This window comes from Balaenoptera acutorostrata, chromosome 4 (assembly GCF_949987535.1).
Source record: "Balaenoptera acutorostrata chromosome 4, mBalAcu1.1, whole genome shotgun sequence".
Classification (NCBI taxonomy): Eukaryota; Metazoa; Chordata; class Mammalia; order Artiodactyla; family Balaenopteridae; genus Balaenoptera; species Balaenoptera acutorostrata.
Window position 1 is genome coordinate 80,234,679 of NC_080067.1, and position 23,448 is coordinate 80,258,126.

The 23,448-nt window shown below is 35.8% G+C and overlaps 1 protein-coding gene across 3 annotated transcripts in view; it reads left to right on the forward strand.

The window, feature by feature from the left end:
* Positions 1-23,448, forward strand: part of ZNF148 (zinc finger protein 148) — a 133,587-nt gene that overhangs the window by 40,966 nt on the left and 69,173 nt on the right. For all 3 annotated transcript variants that reach the window (XM_057545334.1, XM_007182782.2, XM_057545335.1), the window contains one exon: positions 9,278-9,626. In XM_057545334.1, the coding sequence (XP_057401317.1) occupies positions 9,294-9,626 (333 nt within the window). In that variant the 5' untranslated portion in view covers positions 9,278-9,293. The remainder of the gene's footprint in view (positions 1-9,277; positions 9,627-23,448) is intronic.

Here is a 23,448-nt window from a genome sequence, read left to right on the forward strand (position 1 = left end):
AGAGGGAAAAGGGAAGAACATTTTCTTTTCCTTTTAGGAGAGTTGTGTATATCATTTCTACTCATGTCCCATTGGCTTTAACTGTTACATGACCACAACCAACTGCATGGGAGGCTGGAAAATGAGTCTTACCTAGGTCATTGTGTGTCTCACTTAATATTTTATTATTGGGCAAGAAGGAGAGAACAGAATCTGGGGGGACAGCTAGTTGTCTGTCACATTAGGGTTTGTCAGATTTACTTTCCATTTATCTGGTTGGACTAACATTAAAATATAAGTTTTATTGTCTTAAGACATATTAACTCTTGGCCTGTGACAATGCTTTGGAAATTGTTCTTATTTGAGTTCTGAGACAGTTTTAGTTTTGTGAATAGTCATCATGGTTCTTTGATTAAATACTGCTGTCTTGATGTCATAAGGTAGAATAAGGTCTTAAAAGTTAAAAGTGACTTTTGAGATAATTCCTCATTTTGTTTCACTGTCATTAGGTTGAAATGGTTTGTTTAACGTTTTAGAGTCTTAAGGCAAGGATGAGGGGCTTGGGTGAGAGGATCTTTTTAGCTACACATAAAGCTAAATGATTGTAACTGGTTCCTTCTAACTCTAAAAAATCTATTATTCTAAATGTTTAGATCTCATCAGAACAACTTATTCCCAAAGATTATATACTTTATATTTTTGTAGATGAAAAATATTTCATTGTAATTACATTATATGGTTCTTGGCCTGTTGTAAATACTGTATTTTGAAACAAGTATCAAATATTGTATGTTTCTATTAGAGAATTTATTAAAGGGTTAGAAATTAGTTGTCAGTTTTCCATCATATTTTATGTCAATATCAACATATATTAACCTAGGTACCTTTTTTTTTGAGACTTGAGATAACAGTTAGTTTTGGTAAATTTTGTATACTTGTGTCGAGTATTTATATTAGGCCTATTGATTTAACTTTATTAGTAAATGGTTATAAGACATTTTCGGTGTTTTTGGCATTGAAGGCAACAGACGCATTTTTAGTTTTATTGTACTTCACAAATAGGGTTTGTACTGTTAAGTGAGAGCATTTATCCAATGTTTAAAAATTAAAATTTTGATTTAAATAGTTAACACTTTTCTGTTTTGGAATGAGTCTTGGTTATTATATAGTACATATTAAAAATAGCTTAGTGTATAGGGAAGTTTAAGAAGTTTTTTTTTTTTTTTTAATTTTTGTTTATTTATTTATTTATGGCTGCATTGGGTCTTTGTTTCTGTGCGAGGGCTTCCTCTAGTTGCGGCAAGCGGGGGCCACTCTTCATCGCGGTGCGCGGGCCTCTCACTATCGTGGCCTCTCTTGGTGCGGAGCACAGGCTCCAGACGCGCAGGCTCAGCAGTTGTGGCTCACGGGCCCAGTCGCTCCGCGGCATGTGGGATCCTCCCAGACCAGGGCCCGAACCCGTGTCCCCTGCATCTGCAGGCAGACTCTCAACCACTGCGCCACCAGGGAAGCCCCAAAGAAGTATTTTTAATGTTTCTTTTATTATACAAAACTGTAGAAATTTTATAGCTTCCTAATAGAGTATTTTTAATATGAATATTTGAATTATTGGTATTGGCATAAAATGAGATGGATGAAACAACTAGATCTAGCAGAATGTAGGGTTCTGTTTTGCTTGGACCTTTTTTACCTTTTCCCTTTCCCTCTCCTTTTTAAGATAAAATATAGCTGTTTCTCAACAAACAGTTGCCATAAATTTGATGTCTTACCATTTCTACATACCACTAATTTCTTGTTACATTGTTTTAGAAGACTGGTGATGAGTATTTGGAATGGAGAATATGCTTAGATTCTGCTTTATTTGAGCGGGGCATTGGGCATATAGAGATGATGCCTGTTAACTTTGGCTTAAATATTTATAAATTATTTTTCTGTGGTTAAAAGACGATCACAGGTTTTTATTTAGTTGTCATATTGTATAAAGTGATTTATCTTAGTCTGTAAATTCTCTTATTAAACATCTTTTATTGTTGCTAGCACTAATAAAAAAGGCCATTTTGTCTAGTTGCCATTATTGTAAATGATACTCCTATTAGGATGTTTTGAATAGTAACAATTTAAAAGTCAAAGGGCATAGTTTACAAAATATGCTTTATAGATGCAAAATGGTAGTTATACAAAGGTGTATCTGAAGGGGTTTCTTAATGAAGAATATCCCTAGGTAAGAGCTAGATTTTGTTTCTAAATTAGAGATGAAGCAGTTTTTGCTTAGATCAAAACTATACTTTTGAAGGATGAGAGGGAATAGAAAACTTCTGAGGAATGACAAATGGCAAGTTGTTAAATCCATTTTGATCATGGGTTTCTTTGTAGTACCAATTTGATCTTGAGGCTGATTGATATTTGTATTTCTAATGCTGATATTTGTAAGGTGTAATTTCTCACTGACTACATAGGTTAGAAATATTAATATCCAAATTAATGTAACTGGCATCCTCCAGACAGCAAGGAGTTTGTTGAAAATACTTTGAATCAGAAGTAATTTGTGAAATCTAGCTTTTTTTTTAATCTGTTTCAGGTTCCTTTGAGTACTTCTCTTTTGCCTATGAGTGAAGTTTCTTTATAGGTTGAATGGGTTCTGGTACAAGGCAGGGTATTATTGATTTGGGAGAAGATTTTGAGTTGGAAATTACTATTTTTATAGAAAAGAATGATGTTTAGGTTCCTAAGCTTGCCAACTATAATCTGTTTTGACTCATTTAGTTGAAGTTTTACATTATTCAATAAATGTTGATGGAAAATAATATTACAGCCAAACTCAATAAATAAAACAGAAAAGCAGTCTCTTTAAGTGAGATATTTTCTTTCACACCTGAATGCAGATTTAATTAAAGGTGATAAAGTGGCAGATCAATATTCACGTACATTCTGAAGGGGAACGTAGGTGCTTTCAAGAATATTAGAGGATTATGGCACAAGCCTTCAAATCTGTTTTCACTTTAAAACTTACAGTCCTCTTTTCTTTGATACAGGTATATCTTTAGCATAGCTCCTACATTTATCAGCCGTATTTAGGATTATTTTTTTGATTTCCAAGTGAAAATGGGAAAGTAAAGGAAAAAGAAAGAGAGATTTTCCTAAAGTAACTTGGTAAAGGTTTGAAGAAAGAATGGAAGGATTAAGGGGGTATATGTGAACCCATGAAAAAAGAACGAGGAGAAATTTACTGAGCTGTGAATAATAGGTAGAAGTGGAAAATAGGAATTGTGGAAGGTGTCTATGCATGCTGAAGGAGAAAAGGGATTCTGTGTCACACAGGATTCTCCCATGGTAGCCATGAGATGGGAGTAGCCAACTAAGGATTGCTTTACCAAGCCAAGCAGTGGTGACAGGGTGGCTTCAGAGTGGGTGGGTGAGAAGAGAATGAGTTCAACGAGTTCTTAGTGTCCAGGGTCTTTTCAAGACGGAGGTGGTATGGTATGGTAAAAAGTGCATTAAACCAGGTAAGTCTGTTTTCAAATCCCAGTTTACATGCTAGCTTTGTGACTTTGGGTAAACTCCAGTTTCTTCGTCTGTTAAATGGGGATCTACTATTACTGTCTTGAGTGTTACTGTAAATATTAAGTGAAGTAACATATCAATGTGCCCAGCATAGTGTCTTACATCTGGTAGATCCTCAACACATGTTAGTTGTCTTTCTTCTCCAGGTTATGATAATCTCTGAATTTTATAATATAGACTCAACACTATTCATAAATTTGGAAAGACATTTTCCTCATTAATTGCATAGAATTCCCATAAAAAACTCAGTAAGCATTTTTTTTTTTTAATACACCAGAGCACTCTGGGTTTTTTTGTTTTTTGTTTTAAGGCATTGTTTACTTTGTTTATTTATTTATTTTTGGCTGTGTTGGGTCTTCGTTTCTGTGCGAGGGCTTTCTCTAGTTGTGGCAAGCGGGGGCCACTCTTCATCGCGGTGCGCGGGCCTCTCACCATCGCGGCCCCTCCCGTTGCGGGGCACAGGCTCCAGACACGCAGGCTCAGTAATTGTGGCTCACGGGCCTAGTTGCTCCGTGGCATGTGGGATCTTCCCAGACCAGGGCTCGAACCCGTGTCCCCTGCATTGGCAGGCAGATTCTCAACCACTGCGCCACCAGGGAAGCCCTCAGTAAGCATTTTTAAGTTGAATTCCCATAATTTATAGAATTTTTAAGTTGAATTCCCATTTTAATTTATAGAATTCCCATAAAAAACACAGTAAGCATTGTATAGTTGATCAAAAATGAGTAGTAATGCCCAATTTGTTCATATATTATGCTTCTGTTAACTTTGTCCTCTGAAAACAAGCCCAGACAGTCCCCTCAGCTGAGAAAATACTTGTCTCAAATGCCCATGTATTTAACTCCATATTAAAAGCCCTGACTCAAAGCTTATTTACTCTATTTCAGCTTATACAAATCTATAAAGCATAGTTTCTAATTGCTTGCACACAGTTGATTAGAAGCATTAAATTAGAAGGTCCAACAAGAAGAGTCAACTGTCTTTTCTGGAAGGCAGGAGAAAGTGATGGCTGATAATTTATATTCTCTTTAAGTACCGCATTGCCATTAGGCTTAAATGACTAGGGATTTCTTAATTGGCTGCAATTTGGATTACTTTTACACAGCTGAACCAAACATTTTTCAGTACAAAAGGATGGTGGGAGTGTGTGTGGGAGAGGGAGAATTGAATGGAGCAGAAAGCTGAATTGTGGTCTCCTCAATATCCCTTTTACTATACCTTCTAGCTTCTCTGGCAGAGGGATGGAGATGAGGGAAGAACAAAACTTGGAAGGGAGAAAAGAATGCAGTGTTTGAAGTAATCTGCTAAAGGGGGATTTCAGAGAAATTGGCCTGAAGTGGGCCCCTTCCTTCCCTCCCTCTCTTACTAAGTTTTAGTTTTTAGCAATCTCTGTTCTGGGTAACTCCAGAAGGAGTGCCATCTTACCTTTAGCTCAATTAGTTCTAGAACATCACTGTCCGTCCTGTCTTGGATCATAACAGCTCTGCGATTTTATATTCTTTGTCAGCTGCCCAAGCTTCCTTCAGTTGCAGAATAATGGGTCATTACAAGGAGCTCAGGGTGGCTTATTGCTTATTACTCCACCTAGTCCTTCTTTTTCCCCATTTGACAGAGGCTCCTGGGAATGCAGATTAGTTGTTTATTTCTTTTTTTCTTCCAGAGCAGCCTTTCATGTAAGTGACATGACTTAAGCATTCTTTCTTTTTTTCTCTCTCCTGTGTAATATTCCTAACTCCTGAATTTCCATTAATTGTATAGACATTTGGGTCAAAAAACAGTTGGCTTTTTGAAGGTTTAGCAGGAAGAGACATTTAAATATTCGCATGTTAGTGCAGATTGATAACATCAGTTTCCTTTCTTTACACTCAGCTGATCCTCCCTGAAAATATTGAAATTAGCGAAGGGAAGTAGCCTGTGTTAACTTTTGAGCATGGGACCTTTTGCTCTATTTGGGTTTTTGAATGTGCAGAGAAGCACATAAGAGCTTTGACATAGATCATGTAGGAGTTACAAGGGGGAAAGTTAAAGATAGTAAGTGCATATAAGAGAGCTTCAAGGACAATAAAAAACATACTTTTCTTTATCATTTTTCTTAGGGTAGCTTTGTCCTTTTCCCATTTACCATGGGCTTAGTGAAATTAACTTTTTTTGTTTGCGAGCCTTGTTTATTTCCTGTCCAGCTTACTCTGCCCAGACACTGGTTGAGGTGTGTGATACAAGTGGGGCTCACTTATTTGTTTATGTATCTTCTTCTTGATTTTTTTTTTTCCACTTAATATATCTTGGAAAACTTTTTACCCAGCACATATAACTACCTCATTCACTTTAGTGGCTGTGTGTATTCCAGTGTATGGTTGAATCATAATTAATTTAACAAGTCTTCTATTAGTGGATGCTTAGGTTGTTTCCAATCTTTTTCCATTAAAAGGTCGCAGCAGACATCCTTGTACATACATCTTTGGTTAATTTTTATGACTAAGCACATACATAGGATTGTATATACTCCTGGCAGTGAGGTTGCTGGCTCAGTGGTACATACAGTTTTCATTCTGGCAGATTTTCCAAAACTAACTTTAAAACCATGTCAAAGCAGTGTTCATTGATACTGAAATCTGTGTTGAAATCTTAGTAGTTTCTGGTATTTAAGGGAAATTGTCTCAAGAACAGTTTTTAGGCTAGCCAGTAATTTGAAATATATGGCTTCATTTGGGGTCATAGGAATAAGAAACCATATGTAGCAAAGGAAGAGCGATTCCTTTTTCCGTATATATGGCCTGTTCTCGAGAAAATTTTCGAGGAGGTCAAGTTTGCCTTCGTTAACAGTATTTCCACTTCCCGTTTTATTTACTACCTGTATATTGAGGTGTGGTATCTTCCTGTTCCAAATCCCTCATTCTGGCACTTTTTTGCAAACCTGCCTTTTTTCCCCCAGATATTCTCTCTCTCCAAAGTCCTTTGACTTCCTCAATACTTACTGTTTCAGCCTGATGTTAGGGATAAGGTTAGTTTTAAAAAATTATGTTTTATGTTTATTTTAATAGGCATATTACATATTAACACAGTATTATAGGTATAGTTTTAAATAGTATACATGTATTAGGATATGATAAATTTAAAAAAATTGATGAGGTGCATGACAAAAAACATTGGAGATGAGGACCACTACTTTAGGGAAATATAGATCTTGCATTGGGTTAGTAAGTCAGTTTCAACTTTAGCTAATTTTTTAAAAAAAGTTCTGTCCTGGGTCAGTTTGTCTAATATCTTTTATTAATGTCTTCTTTTAATAACTACTTCTTTTACTTCTCCCGTATTCTTTAAAAGCTCCCAAGGGTGTGGGTTTTTTTTTTTTTAATAATAATGTATGTGGCAATTGCAGATGTCACAGCAATAAAGGGTGGCTTTGTGTATATATACGTCCCTCTTAAGTTGGGGGCTTTCCAAATCCTTTAGGAAAACAATAAACAGATTAGAAGAATATAATTGATTTGGTAAGGATTTCCAAAGAAATAAGCAAATTTTAACCCTAAGAGACTTAAATTTCACTTAGTTGTGAGATAGTTTATTCTCTAGAAATGTGGTAAATAGAATATTTGAAGAGGACAGTTATTTGGTGATATGTTTTAAATGTTTGTCCTTTAGACTACTTAAAGATTTTGGAAAGAGCAATTAGATTCTTGTTCCTTTGTCCAGTATGTATTCTGGACTTACCATACTAGCTGGTACCAGGGAAGACAAGGTTAGCAAGTATGAATTATATTTTTATTTACTTTGCTGTTTATATGAGCTGTTTTTTGAGCTGTGCATTTAAGTAAAGTTTTCGCCCTAGACGATAACCTTAGTAAATGAAAGAGTATTTAAATTTCAGTAGTGTATTTGAATTTAACTGATCATTTATTGTACCTCTGAAAGCTATGATCAAAGTAGTAACCATTACTACCTGATTGATTTGGGAAAGAGGTGACTAAACTGAAACATAGTTAATGCATTTACTAATTGTGGGCCCATCATGTTGGGCGAGTGTGTGTGTTTATTTTGCACAGTCTGATAAAAAACAAACAGTACCAATGTTCTGACATTCTTTGAGATGAAGTTTCTTTGGATTTCATGATTATTGTTATGCTAGTTCCTCAAGTAACACAGTGGAGTGCGAATTTACAGCACCGAAAGTTAGAAGATTTAACGTTGCCTGTTTTTTCTGTAATAATGGAAAAAATAAGATAACGTAATAAGATAATGTAATTATTTAATAGTGTCTAGTTCTTATCATGACCTCTTAAATTTATTTAATCATGTGCAACTATTTAAGAATATATTAGTAATGAAAATACTACTTTTTCCATTTTAACAAATTTAAAAGCATTTGAAAGAAATAAAATTTTATTATAGGAAGTTTTCAAATTAGAGATAAATGTAAATATGAAAAAAACCTGGTAATTTCACCACCCAGTGGTAATATTAATATTGTTAGCATTTTCAATAAATCTGTGTACAAACACATATTTATACACACATTTCTCTTAATATATCAGGCTTTTCCCCCAAATTTTCAAATATTTTTCAAGAATATTTTTTGACTGTATGGATATTTTTTGAATTCCAACAGACTTTAACTTTTTACTGAAGTATAAATTCAGTAAATTTGAATTTATTTATTCTGGCAGAAATGTATGCATATCACGGATATATACATCTTAAAATTTTACAACGTGAGCACACCTGTGCAATCAGCATTCAACTCAGGAAAAACATTGTCAGTTTCCAGACACCCCCCCTTTTCCTACCTCCTATCAACAGCCTCTTCACCCAAGGATAGCCATTTTTCTGATTCTGTTTTTAAGAAAAACATTGAGATATAATTTATATACAATAAAATTCACCCATCCTAAGTGTACAGTTCAATGATTTTTAGTAAATTTACTGAAGTCTAGTTTTAAAACATATGTATGAATATAATTTAACCAGTTTCCTTTTGTTGAATATGCAGTGTAATTCCAGTTTTTCACTATTGAAGTACTGCTGTAGTGATTTTCCATGCATATCTTTATATGCATTTCTCATTTCATCAGGATAGGTTCCTAAAAGTAAAATCACCAGTTCAAAGAATATGTGCATTTTTATGGCTTTTGCTATATGGTACCAAATTACCTTTGAAAATAGTTGAACTAATATACTCCCACTGTCAGTAGATGAGTGTCTTTTTTTTTTTTTTCCCCTGCCACCTCAACCTCAGATGTATTTTTTAAGAGTTATTATCAGTTTGGTGGATAAAATATGGTTTTAATGTTCATTTCTTTAATTACTACTGTAAGTGAATATTATTTTATATATTTAGTGACTATTTCTAATTTTTCCTTATGATTTGCCTGAAACTGTTCTCTCAGTTTATTTCTTAATGTTATTTCTTTTTATTTTTAAGACATTTTAGTATATTAAAGGATGTGGATCCTTCTGGTGTTACAAATACTTTCCCCCAATTTGCTTTACGTTATGCTTATTTTTCATAATGAAATAGATTAGGATTTTGTGTCTTAATGTCAGAAATAAAAATTTGTGTTTTACTCTACCAGCCTTTGGAAATTTATCATGGTAATTTTTAAATTGGAGGCAATATTGAATTATATGAATAAAACATTTTTATTATAGTGTGAACCTTTCATAATTTGAAATTTAAAAAATTCAAGTAGACATATAAAACTAATTTATTATGCTTTGTTGCCAAACTTGGTCTTTCTAGGCAGTTATACTTAAGCATGAACATTGACGACAAACTGGAAGGATTATTTCTTAAATGTGGCGGCATAGACGAAATGCAGTCTTCCAGGGCAATGGTTGTAATGGGTGGAGTGTCTGGCCAGTCTACTGTGTCTGGAGAGCTGCAGGAGTCAGTTCTTCAAGATCGGAGTATGCCTCACCAGGAGATCCTTGCTGCAGATGAAGTGTTACAAGAAAGTGAAATGAGACAACAGGATATGATATCACATGATGAACTCATGGTCCATGAGGAGACAGTGAAAAATGATGAAGAGCAGATGGAGACACATGAAAGACTTCCTCAAGGACTACAGTATGCACTTAATGTCCCTGTAAGTAATTCCTTTATAAGATATTAAACTTGCAGTTAGAAACATAATTAATTTTGTATTAAGTGATACAAGTCATTGAAGAAATTTCAGAAAGTGTTTAAAGGCTGAATATAAATAGTTCAAATGGGCATTATTAAATAGATATATTAAATATTGGTAAAAATCATAGTTGAAAAGGCAAAATTAAGTTTTGGTATTACATACATTTCAGAAACTTACCTTTTCTGGATAACATTTATGTATTTATTTATCAGGATTACTGTGTATTGAATTTGTGTGTGTGTATTAAATTTTAAGTGCTTAATTTAAAAAGATACTTTGTTTCAACTTCTGGATTTCTCCTTAAAGAGTAGAAAGATTGAATCTGGAGCACAGCTGGAAAAAGATTGTACACTTGAGAGTTTTTCCTTCAAATTCTGTAACTCTTGGCAGTTCCTGCCATCTTTATTTTTTTCATTATCTTTAAAAAGGATATCAGCTCTTTAGTCTGTTTACCCTGGATGTCATAGGTCATCACCTAAGGTACTCTTTTGTAGGCACCCATAACTTCTTTTTTTTCAATTCAAACGAACATTTATTGGGCCCACATTAAATGGGACATGGTGAAGAGATTACGAGATGCCCCTTTTCTGTCTGTGTACAATTTCTGCCACTCTTTCCTCAAGTGGGTACATCCTATGTCTCACAGTCTTTGCAATTATTCAAGCTCCTATAATGGAATGGTAGGCTTGTTCAGAGGCTCAGAATCTTTTTAGAAAGTTGTGGTTAGCGGAGTGATGGTCACAGCTAATGGAGAACTGCTTCATTTTCTAACAAAAAACAAAAACAGTGAGCTGGACTCATTGCGTCCCATGAAGATGCTGGGCTCATCTGGTGCTTCAGTCACGGGCTCTTTGGAATAACCAGCAGTGACATCTTCATAATCTTTACTCCATGAGTTTTCTGTGTGAAGTGACTCATAATCAACTCTGGCCTTAGTGACTTCTTCCTCAGAGCTGAGGGTGTTTAATTCCACATTAGTAGGTAATGCAAAAATCCTGTGTGTTCTCCAAATACAAGTCAATGGTTGTTTCTGTATCTTGGTCACTGGTCAAGTGTAGTAGGACAGTGGTTGACTGACTGTAGGTCAGTGATGAATTCTGGGAGTAGTGTGGGGTAAGTCACAGCCAGGGCAAACCAGGCAGAGAGGAGCAGGGCCTTCCTGAGCATGGTGCTGATGCAGGCAGGGAGTGTGGGAGGCTCACGAAGGTAAGGAGGCTGAGTGGTTTTTTTTGCCTTCTTGTATCTTTATTTTTACCTGATGACCAGCAAAACTACAACTGTAATGTAATCCTCTTCTATTGTTTATGTGATATTAAACCTGGATCCTTTCAGTACTTCTGATATACTGTGCTTTTTCTTTTGCTTTAGGACCTTTGTATATCCTACTTGTAATATTCCCCTCAGTCATAGCCCCTCCCTGTTTTTTAACCTAGTTAAAACTTCATCATCATCAGCTTGCCACTTCTGTCTGGTCTAGGTGTAGTTCCTGCAACAGGGACTTGTTCACTGTCTGTCTCTCTGATAGATTGTAGGCTCTATCTATGTATGAGAGCATGAATTTTGTCTTATTTTCTATTATGTCCCAGGTGTTGGCACATGGTGTGAATGAATGGATAACTACTTACAGCTGTGTTCTAATACATGTGCTCACCAACTTTTACCTAGTCCATTGCAATAGCCTTTTCCTTTTTCAGCCTGTTGATGGTGATGGATTACATTAATTAATTTTTTTTTTTGAGAATTTCTTTAATTTATTTATTTTTGGCTGCATTGGGTCTCCGTTTGTGTGTAAGGGCTTTCTCTAGTTGCAGCAAGCGGGAGCCACTCTTCATCACGGTGCGCGGGCCTCTCACTATCGCGGCCTCTCTTGTTGGGAGCATAGGCTCCAGACGCGCAGGCTCCAGTAGTTGTGGCTCACAGGCCTAGTTGCTCCGCGGCATGTGGGATCTTCCCAGACCAGGGCGTGAACCCGTGTCCCCTGCATTGGCAGGCAGATTCTCAACCACTGTGCCACCAGGGAAGCCCCTAATTAATTTTTAAAGGTTGAATCAGCCTTGCATACCTGGAAGAAATTCCACTTTGTTGTGGCGTATAATTCTTTTTACACATTGTTTGATTCAGATTACTAATAGCTGTTGAGGATTTTTGCATCTATGTTCATGAGATAGATTGGTCTAGTTTTCTTTTCGTGCAATATCTTTGTCTGGTTTGGATATTAGAGTAATCCTGGCCTCATAGAATGAGTTAGGAGTATTCCCTCTGCTTTGGTCTTCTGGGAGAGATTGTAGAGAACTGGTATAATTTCTTCCTTGAATGTTTGGTGGAATTCACCAGTGAATCCGTAGGGCCTGGTACTTTCTTTTTTGGAAGGTTATTAATTACTGATTCAATTTCTTTAATAGCTATAGACCTATTCAGATTGTCTGTTTCTTCTTGTGTGAGTTTTGACAGATTGTGTCTTCCGAGGAATTGGTTCAATTCATCTAGGTTATCAAATTTGCGGGCATAGAGTTGTTCATAGTATTCCTTTATTATCCTTTTAATGTCTATGGGGTCTGTAGTGATGTCCCCACTTTCATTTCTGATATCAGTAATTTATACCTTTTTTTCTTAGCCTGGCTATAGGCTTGCTGCCTTTTTTTAAAAAAAAGTATCTTAACAGTTTTTAAGCATATGGTATTACATACAGTATCAGCATACAGTTAACTATACTCACATTGTTGTACAGTAGATCTCTAGATCTACTGTACAACTGTTTCATCTTGCAAAGCTGAATCTCTATACCCACTGAACACCAATTCCCCATTTTTACCTCTCCCCAGTAAAGACTTACTAATTTTATAGAGAACTAGCTTTTGATTTTTTTCTGTTGATTTCCAGTTTTCAGTTTCATTGATTTCTGCTCTGATTTTTATGATTTCTTCTGTTATTTTGGATTTAATTTGCCGTCTGCCCCTCCAGTTTTCAGTGGTGGAAGTTTAGGTGATTGATTTAGATCTTTTCTCATATATAGAAATGGCATTCTAATATAGCATTCAGTGATATAAATTTCTCTCTAAGCACTGCTTTCAGTGTCCCTCACATTTTGATAAGTTGTATTTTTATTTTCATTTAGTTCATTTTATCTTTTAATTTCTTCTGAGACTTCTTCTTTGATTCATGTGTTATTTGGAAGTATGTTGTTTAATATCCAAGCATTTGGGGATTTTCCAACTATTTTTCTGTTACTGATATCTAGTTTAGTCCTGTTGTGGTCTGAGAGTGTTTATTATATGATTTTCTGTTCTTTTACATTTGGGAAGTTGTGTTTTATGGCCCTGAATGTCATCTGTCTTGGTGAATGCTCCATGTGAGATTGAGAAGAATTAGTGTTTTGCTGTTGTTGGGTAAAGTTGTATATTGATTGCAATAGCTTTTTTTTTTAATAAATTGATTGATTTATTATTTATTTTTGGCTGCATTGGGTCTTCATTGCTGCACATGGGCTTTCTCTAGTTGCAGTGAGCAGGGGCTACTCTTCATTGTGGTGTGCGAGCTTCTCATTGCGGTGGCTTCTCTTGTTGCAGAACACAGGCTCTAGGCACTCGGGCTCAGTTGTTGTGGCTCGTGGGCTCTAGGGTGCAGGCTCAGTAGTTGTGGCGCACGGGCTTAGTTGCTCCGTGGCATGTGGGATCTTTCCAGACCAGGGCTCAAACCCGTGTCCCCTGCATTCGCAGGCGGATTCTTAACCACTGCACCACCAGAGAAGTCCCGCAATAGCTTTCTTATTGGACTGATTGTAGCCTGAGCCTTATCCAGTCTGTATTTCAGATGGTTCCTATAGTGATCTTTCTAAAACGATATTTATACTTATCACTCCCCTACCAAAACTTTTTCAGAGGTTTCTTATTGCTAAACAGCTGAAATGTATTCTTTTGCTTGGGCTGAAAGGGTGATCAGGTCCCTTCTTATCCAGCTCCTGTGTACGGTGCTTCAAGCCCCTCTCCCCGCTTCATACTTTTAAGTACATTGAAATTACATTAGTTGCCCAGGTCCAATATGATTTTTTCTATTACTTCTGTACATGTTGTATATACCTGTAATATTCTTTGTTTGGTAGTCTACCGTTTTTCACTTCTCAAAGCTTTCTTTTGTGTAATTTTCATTATAGTAACTAACTTATTTTTCATTTCTTGGCTTGCAGGACCATGAGGTGTCTTTTCTGGAACCTGTATTTTAACTTTGTGTTCTCAATAACTGGGCTATGGTAGGCAGTCAGATACTTTTTGAGTGAAAGAAATTTTTTTTAATTGAGAAAAAGTTTAAATTGAAATGCTGTGAGATCCTGAGTTTATAGTTTATAGAGTTTTTACAACTGCATAAACTTGTATAACCCACCAGGCATCAAGGTACAGAATATTTTCATCATCCTAGAAAGTTTGTGTTTCTTCCTGGTCAGTCCACTCCACAACAGTTGTTGTGGGTTTTTTCCCCCCCATCATAGATTAGTGTTGTCCTTTGAGAACTTTATGTGAATGGAATCATATGTAACTCTTGTGTCCAGCTTCTTTTTTTTTTTTTCCACTATAGAATATCAATTTTATTTGAAAAAATTCTACTATAGAACTAAATAGGGACTTCCCTGGTGGCACAGTGGTTAAGAATCTGCCTGCCAGTGCAGGGGACACAGGTTTGAGCCCTGGTCCCACATGCTGCGGAGCAACTAAGCCCATGTGCCACAACTACTGAGCCTGCGCTCTAGAGCCCGCGAACCACAACTACTGAGCCCTCGTGCCACAACTGCTGAAGCTCGTACTCCTAGAACCCATGCTCCGCAACAAGAGAAGCCACTGCAATGAAAAGCCCTTGCACCACAACGAAGAGTAGCCCCCAGTTGCCGCAACTACAGAAAGCCTGCGTGCAGCAACGAAGAAAATAAATAAAATTTTTAAAAAAGAACTAAATAGCTGTAACTAAATAGCAGTATTTTTCACATAGTTTTTACTTACTAATTGAAAAGCAACTGAAACAATGTAAAATAATAATTGCTTTTCCTGTGGATAAGTATATTAAAAAGTAACATTCATCTTTACAAAGTGTGCATTCCTATTGTGTTATAGTATAATCTCACAAGTTAGAGATTGATTAAGGGTTTCATTTCGCAGGTGTTGGTACTGAACACCTCAAAGCAGTAGTCTATTGTAATGTATTTTAAATTAATTTTCAGTTGCATTAGAAAGAGAATGATGGCTTGGTTATTTAGTTGTCACACTAATGAAGTAGGTATTTTAAAATTTCTTCTCCAGCTTCTTTTGCTCAGCATAGTGTTTTTGCAGTTTTTCATGTTGGTTGGGTGTATAAGTAGTTCATCCCTTTTCATTGTTGATTAACATTCTGTTGTTTTATTATCCTAAAATTTTGTTTATTTCCTTCTTTATGGTTATTTATTATCTCTAGTTTTCAACCTTTATGGATAAAGCTGCTATGAACATTGTTGTGCAAGTCTTTTTTCTTTTCTTTTGGGTACATTTTTATAGAAGTTAAACTATTTCTCTTCTGTTTTCATTTTGTTTGATCTAGTGTCTGTCTTTCCATTAGTATTACTCTTTTATTTTAAATTAATTTTTATTGGAGTATAGTTGCTTTATAATGTTGTGTTAGCTTCTACTGCACAGCAAAATGAATCAGCCATACATATACATATATCCCCTCCCTTTTGGATTTCCCTCCTGCATCAGTATTACTCTTGATCGCTGTATTTTTTTAATATAAATTTATTTATTTATTTATTTGTTTGTTTATGGCTGCGTTGGGTCTTCGTTGCTGTGTGTTCAAAAAATTTTCAGTGTGTAATTGTTTATGACTGGTATATAGAAATGCAGTTGATTCTTTTTATATTGACCATGTATTCTGTGATCTTGTTATATGCACCTATTAGTTCTAGTAAGATTCCTTAGGTTTATTCACAGTCCCTATTATCCATAAATTTTACATCTTCCTTTCCAAGCTAACTTCTTTTTTCTTCCTTATTGTATTGACTAGGCCTCCAGTACCGTGTTGAATAGAAGTGGTAAAAGTAGACATCTTTGCTTTTTTCCTGATCTTTACGGGACTGCATTCAGCTTTTCACCATTAAGAATTGTTTTAGCTAGATTTTTCTTAGGTGATCTTTATTTATTAGGTGGAAGAAGTTTTCTTTCTAGTTTGTTGAGATTTTTTTAAACTATGAATAGATGTATAACTTCATCGATATTTTTTCTGCATCTGTTAGATGATTATATGATTCCCCCCCCTTTTTTAAAAATATATTTATTTATTTTTGGCTGCGTTGGGTCTTCGTTGCTGCACGCGGGCTTTCTCTAGTTGCGCCAAGCGGGGGCTACTCTTCGTTGCAGTGTGTGGGCTTCTCCTTGCGGTGGCTTCTCTTGTTGTGGAGCATGGGCTCTAGAGCGCAGGCTCAGTAGTTGTGGCGCACGGGCTTAGTTCCTCCGCGGCATGTGGGATCTTCCCGGACCAGGGCTTGAACCCTTGTCACCTGCACTGGCAGGCGGATTCCCAACCACTGTGCCACCAGGGAAGTCCCTCCTCCCTTTTCTTAATATAGTGAATTTATTGATTGATTTTCAAATGTTAAATCAACCCTGCATTCCTGGGATAAACCACACTTGGTCATGATGTGTCATCTTTTTTATAAGTTGCTGGATTCAGTTTACTAATTTTTTTAAAAGAATTTTTATGTGTATGTTTATGAGGGATACTAGTTTTCTTGCAGTCTTTGTTTTAGGTATACTGGCCACATTTAAAATGGGGTAGGAAATAGTTCCTTCTCTATTTTCTGAAAGAGTTTGTGTAAGATTGGTATTATTTCTATCATACATATTTAGTAGACTTCACCAATAAAGCTAATCTTTGGCTGAGTTTTCTTTATGGGAAAGTTTTTACTTCCAAATATAATTTTTAAAACATGTAAGGCTACTCAGATTTTAAATTTTATTCTTGATTTAGTTTTGATAAATTATATTTTTCAAAGGATTTGTTCATTTATTTTTTAATTGAACAAAAATATGCATAATATTTTCTTAATTCTTTTATTGTCTAAAGGATTTGTAATAGTTTCTTTTTTCACATTCCTGATAGTGCTAATTGTCTTTTTCTTGATTAATCTGGGTAGAGTTTTACTGGTCTCTTCAAAGATTAAGGTTTGGTTTTATTGAGCTCACTATCGTTCATTTGAACTTTCTTTCATCTTTACTCTCATTTATTTCTTTCCTTCTGCTTACTTTTTAATTTGCTCTTCTTTTTATTTTTAATTTGCTCTTCTTTTCGTAGCTTCTTAAAGTAGAAGTTTAGATGACTGTTTTAGACCTTTCTTAGTATACATGTAGGTGTGTGTAACTACCATGACTTTCAGGATACAGAACATCATACCAAAGATCTTCCTGGTGCTACCCCTCTGTAGTCACACCTCTTCTTGTTACCCCCACCATTCCTAACCCCTGGCTATCCTACCCTAATCTGTTTTCCATCTCTAAAACTTTGTCATATTGAGAATATTATATCAGTGTAATCATATAGTATGTGACCTTTTGAGATTGACTTTTTTCACTTAATGCCCTTGAGAGCCATCTGAGTTGTTGTATATATCAATTCTTTGTTCTTTTTTATTATATAGTAGTATTCCATGGTATGGTTGTACCACAGTTTAAACATTCACTTATCGAGAGACATTTTAATTGTTTCCATGTTTTGGCTATTACAAATAAAGCTGCTGTGAACGTTCATGTGTAGGTTTTTGTGTGAACATAGGTGTACATATCTCCAGGATGAATACCCTATCATTACCCCTGCCACTGGATATAATCACTCCTAACATTTTGGTGTATGTTCTTCAGTGCTTCTTTGATATGCCTAACATGCATAGGGTCATGTTGCTTTTTATCTATTCTTTTCATTTACCAGCATGGTTTGAACTTTTCTCAACTCCTTACTCTTCTAATACTTCTTAAATACCTGCTTGATATTCCAAATTTTGGATAATCCATAATTGAGTCCTGTTACTCCTAATAGATGCTGATAAATTTGAGTCCCTTGTGAGAATGAATCAATGAAAAGTTGTCTCATACTGTATACCAAATGGCAGAATTTAGGATTTGTGTAACATTGCTTTATAGTAGTACATAACAGACACGAGACATTATATCCCTTACTTATTACTTATGCATTCCTGCTGATAAGGCATAGTGGTGAAGGGCATGTCTTGGGATCATGAATATACATTTTTGAGTTAAATAGAGGGCATTGATGTAGAAGAGTATGATCCAGGTCTCCCAGAAGGTGAAAACTTAAGCTACATGGCCTTTCATCCTTTCTAGATTGTGTACTAAAAGTCTTTTAAAAATAGATATTGAACATATAAGTGTTTTTTTTCCTTTTATTTGCTCATTCACTTGGAAGTCACAAAGAATTTTATTTCATATTAACTTTTTTTTGTTAATGCAAAACAAAAAGTTGAGTTTTGTGTTTTCTTAAACTGTTAATAACAGTTTAGGTTCTGTAGCCTATGTAAACACCCTTGTTTTGTGACAGTTGAAGTAAAAGTTTTTCATTTGTGGAAACTGCTGGTTTTCAGGATTTATCTTGACCTTACTACTCTAAATCAATCACCCAGCTTCAACTCTGTGGCTCTACATTTTCAACAGCAGTCTGCAGTCTGCAGGCCAACCTTGTTTTTAAAATAATTTGTTTTATTTATTTATTTTTGGCTGCGTCAGGTCTTTGTTGCTGTGCGCGGGCTTTCTCTAGTTTTGGCGAGTGGGGGCTACTCTTTGTTGCGGTGTGCGGGCTTCTCATTGCAGTGGCTTCTCTTGTTGTGGAGCACGGGCTCTAGGCGGAGGGGCTTCAGTAGTTGCGGCATTCGGGCGCAGTTGTTGTGGCTCGTGGGCTCTACAGTGCAGGCTCAGTAGTTGTGGTGCATGGGCTTAGTTGCTCCGCGGCATGTGGGATCTTCCTGGACCAGGGCTCAAACCCGTGTCCCCTGCATTGGCAGGTGGATTCTTAACCACGGCGCCACCAGGAAGTCCTGCAGAACTTTTGAATGTCCGTAGTTTGCTCATTAGAACTTTGTTTTCAAAGATGTTAGAAATTTGAATTAAAATGAGCTAAAACTAATATTTCAGTTCCTCAATTGCATTAGCCACATTTCAAGTGCTCAGTAGCCACATGTGGTTAATGGCGTCTGTATTAGCGTAGATAAAGAATATTTCCATCATTGCTGGAAGCTTTATTGGATAGCACTGTGTTAGAAAGCTTCTCAACTCAAAAACTAAATTTATTTCAGAAATTTGAAAAAAAGTATTTGGCTTATCCTTTTAATTCTTATACCCATAGAAGAGGGATTGGGAACTTTATGGTCTGTATTTTTGCAGTTTGATGTCAAGTATGTTGAAGAGTAAAGGACATGTTTGTATTGACAAAATGGAGCAAACTGTCTTTCGTAACGATATATGCCACATTTGTTTTCTAGAAGGCTATTGGATTGTACTTGAACGAAAGGATTTTATAAATCAGGAGCTATAAAAAATCATGTTCGGGGCTTCCCTGGTGGCGCAGCGGTTGAGAATCTGCCTGCTAATGCAGGGGACACGGGTTCGCGCCCTGGTCTGGGAAGATCCCACATGCCGCGGAGCAACTAGGCCCGTGAGCCACAACTACTGAGCCTGCGCGTCTGGAGCCTGGGCTCCGCAACAAGAGAGGCCGCAATAGTGAGAGGCCCGCGCACCGCGATGAAGAGTAGCCCCCGCTTGCCGCAACTACAGGAAACCCTAGCACAGAAACGAAGACCCAACATAGTAATGAATCAATCAATAAATAAATCTTTAAAAAAAATCTTTACAGATATTTAAAAAAAAAAAAAATCATGTTCTAGTCATTTGATGATATAATAAAGTGTAAAGTATTTCAGGTATTTACAACTCCTGAAGAAATATACTTCAGTGCTCGTGTAGCTTTTTTATTTTAGTCATGAATTTCTGTGCTGTAAAACAGCATGAATAAAATTGTAGACCTCCTTTTATGCATTTAGTATTTATGATTATTTTGTTTAATGGTCTAGGAAACTCAAGACTTATTTAGCCCTTGCTTTAAGACCTCTCTTTCGTTTTTAGTTTTAAAATTGCCTTAAATCCTGTCATTAGTTTAAGGAGAATTGTATAGATATTTCCCCAAATACCTGTTGCTCCAGTCAGTAAAACTCCAATATGCTGTTGCTAGGAATTTGAGTATATGTCCTGTAATGAGTGACTTTTCCTCTCCTATTTAACAACAACAAAAATAATCATTTTATCCATGTCAGTGATTTTAAGATACTTAACTATTTTTGCCACATATTTTATACTGTTTTAGTTGCAGAATTGTATAACATTTATTGGTAACAAATGATCTTTCACAATCATCCTAGAAGGTGACAAGTCTGTGTGGCTCTATTTATTTGCTTAAATAGTCATTGGTAGGATATGTTTCTTCCTCTCTTTTTGGCTAACTCCCAACTTGTTATCCCTATGACATTGTATACTTTTTCAACAAAGTTATTTATTAGTTGTAGCCAGTTCTTATTACCATTGTATTTCTTTTAAAGTTCATTTGGGGGATTCAGAAGTAATTTTATGTTCCTTGCAGCTTGGGTCCTTGTCTTTTGAGGCGATTGCATTGGCTTTTATTGGGTCTGTATACTTAAAGAGGTACTCCCCCTGCCCGCATTCAAATGCTTTTTACTTCAGCATACTCTTTCGCTATCATTTTCAGAAACACATTTATTAATTGAGCTCATTTTAAAGAAAATAGATGGTAATTTATATCAGCTCTCTAGGGTTTTTTTTTTTTAAACAAGATTTTACTTGCTTGTATGGCTCTTAGAAAGTGTCCTATTTGATAGGAATCAATATTTTAGCAGAAAACATGGAGTGAGTAATCTTGCTTTATAGTTTTTCCTGGTGAGAGTCATATTATTGCTTATTGTTACTGATTTCAACTCACCTGGCAAGTCGATGAATCAAGGTATCTCCACTAGTAGGTTGTTTTAGAGAGCTAACCCAGAATGGTCTACTTTTCAGTATCCTCCAGTGCTCGTAAAGTTGTTGGACTCAATTTATCTTTTTCTTTTCCCCTTAGGTGGACATAAATTGTTAATAGAATATTTCTTTTTAGATTCTTTAATAACATAGCCAGTCTCCTAACACTTTTCATATAGTTCTGTCTGATCTTTGATGTCTAATTGCTTGGTTTGGAATTGTGAGATAGTGGTACTGAATGAGAGTTACACTCTTTCTTATGTAAAGTAGTGCCCCAATTGGAAATCATTATAGACAAGGCTGTGATAGGGTCAGTCTAGCTAGATCAGTCTCAGAGATGTCTACTTGGGGTTTTTTCATAATTGTATGATGAAGTTTATTATAAAAGGACTACATAGTCCTTGTAAAAATTAAAATAGTATAGAAGAGAACAAAGAAAAAAGTAAAAGTTCCTTGTTTCCTGCTCTGATTCCAAAGAGATAACCACTAATACTGATATCCTGGAAATTTTAAATTTTTAACAAACATACAGAATATATGTCTGTATTTATTTCTATATAATGTGTTTTGTAAATATATATCTTATGAAAATATACATTTTGTTTTATACAAATTAGATAACGTTATTTTTATATACTTTTGAAATTTGCATTATTCATTTAATAACATTTTGTAGAAATTTCCATGTTATTGCATATAAAGCTTGCTTATTTATTTTAATGAATGATTAAATGATGTGCCTTGTTTTATTTAACCGCTCCCCTATTGATGGATATTTATGTTATTACTAGATTTGTTTGAATGAAATAATGATGAAAGGATCATGCTTATATATGTAGATATCTATATATACCAGCATGTTTCTTGTATCTATCTATATGTCTACATATTTGTAAAGCTCTTTCTCTAGGTATATGTCTTTTTATACAGCGTTCATACAGAAAAGTGCACAAATTGTAAGTCACGAATTTCCTCAGAAATGAACATACATGTGTAACCGATACTCACATTAAGACATAGAACATTATCAGTATCCCAGAGGCCCTCCCCTTCTTGTACCCCGTTTAGTCACAACCCTCCTCTAATTCCTAAAGATAACCCCTACCCAAACACTTTTATCATGGTCAGTTAGCTTTACCTGACTTTGAATTCAGTATAAATAGAATCATGTACTATCTACTCTGATGTCTGATTTCTTTGTTTTACATTTTTTATGAGATATGTCCATGTTATTGCATAGGTAGTTGTTTATTCTCATTTCTGTATAATCGTCAGTTGTGTGAATGTATCAGAATTTATTCATTCTAGTATATCTAATATAATAGCCGTCTTGTTTCAAGATGTTGGCTGTTCTGAAAAGTGCTCCTGCGAATAGTCTTTTTTTTTTTTTGGCCGTGCCAAGTGGCTTGCAGGATCTTAATTCCCCGACCAGGGATTGAACCCCAGGCCCTGGTGGTGAAAGTTCCGAGTCCTAAGCGCTGGTCTGCCAGGGAATTCCCTGCTGTGAATATTCATGGATGTGTCTTTTGGTGCATGTGCACACTCATTTCTGTTGGTTTTATGCTTAGGATTGAGTTTACTGGGTATGGATATGTTCAGCTATAGGAATTTCTGTCAGAAGTTTTTCTCAATGGTTTTGCCAGTTTATACTAATTGCTCTGTATCCTTGGTATCTGTTAGGTTGCATTTCACTGATAACTAATGAAATTGAGTGCCTTTCATATTTACTGACAATTTGGTTGGATATTATTTTTTTGTAAGGTACATGTTCATCTTTTGCCCATTTTTTTTTTCTTTTTATTTATTTATTTATTTATTTATTTATTTATTTATCTATTTTTGGCTGTGTTGGGTCTTCGGTTCGCGCGAGGGCTTTCTCCAGTTGCGGCAAGTGGGGGCCACTCTTCATCGCGGTGCGGGGACCGCTCTTCATCGCGGTGCGCGGGCCTTTCTCTATCGCGGCCCCTCCCGTCGCGGGGCACAGGCTCCAGACGCACAGGCTCAGCAATTGTGGCTCACGGGCCCAGCCGCTCCGCGGCATGTGGGATCCCCCCAGACCAGGGCTCGAACCCGCGTCCCCCGCATTAGCAGGCAGACTCCCAACCACTGCGCCACCAGGGAAGTCCTGCCCATTTTTCTATTAGGTTGTTTCTTTCTCTTACAGATTTGTAATAGTTCTTTATATATTTGTTGAATATATATATCAGTTAACTTTTCCACTCTTCCACTCTGATTTGCCTTTTTACTCTTTTGATGAACAGAAGTCAGTGTTAATGAAGTTCAATTTATGTCTTTTCCTTTTGGTGTTTTGTGTGTCCTATTTAAGAATTCTTTGCCTGCCCCAAGGTGATGACGATATTTTCCTTTGTTAACTTCTAGAAACTTTGATTTTCCTTTTCCATTTAGATTAACAATCCGTTTGGAATTGATTTTTGCTGATGATGTGAGATAGGGATCAAGATTTACTTGATGGCTTTTTCTTTTTCTTTTTCTTTTTTTTTCCAACTCACCCATAGAAATTTTTTCAGTTTCACTTTGCTGGCTTAATGTTTCAATTCTTAGAATAACTTAATATATTAAGATAACAATGAATAGATTTTTCTTTGATTAATACTAGGGATTTGTACTAAGACTGGACTTAATGTCTTTTTAGGATTATAAAGTAACACGTTTGTTGAGAAAATGTAAAAATTTAAAAACTATAAAGAAGGTAATAAAAATTGCTGTAATCTTAC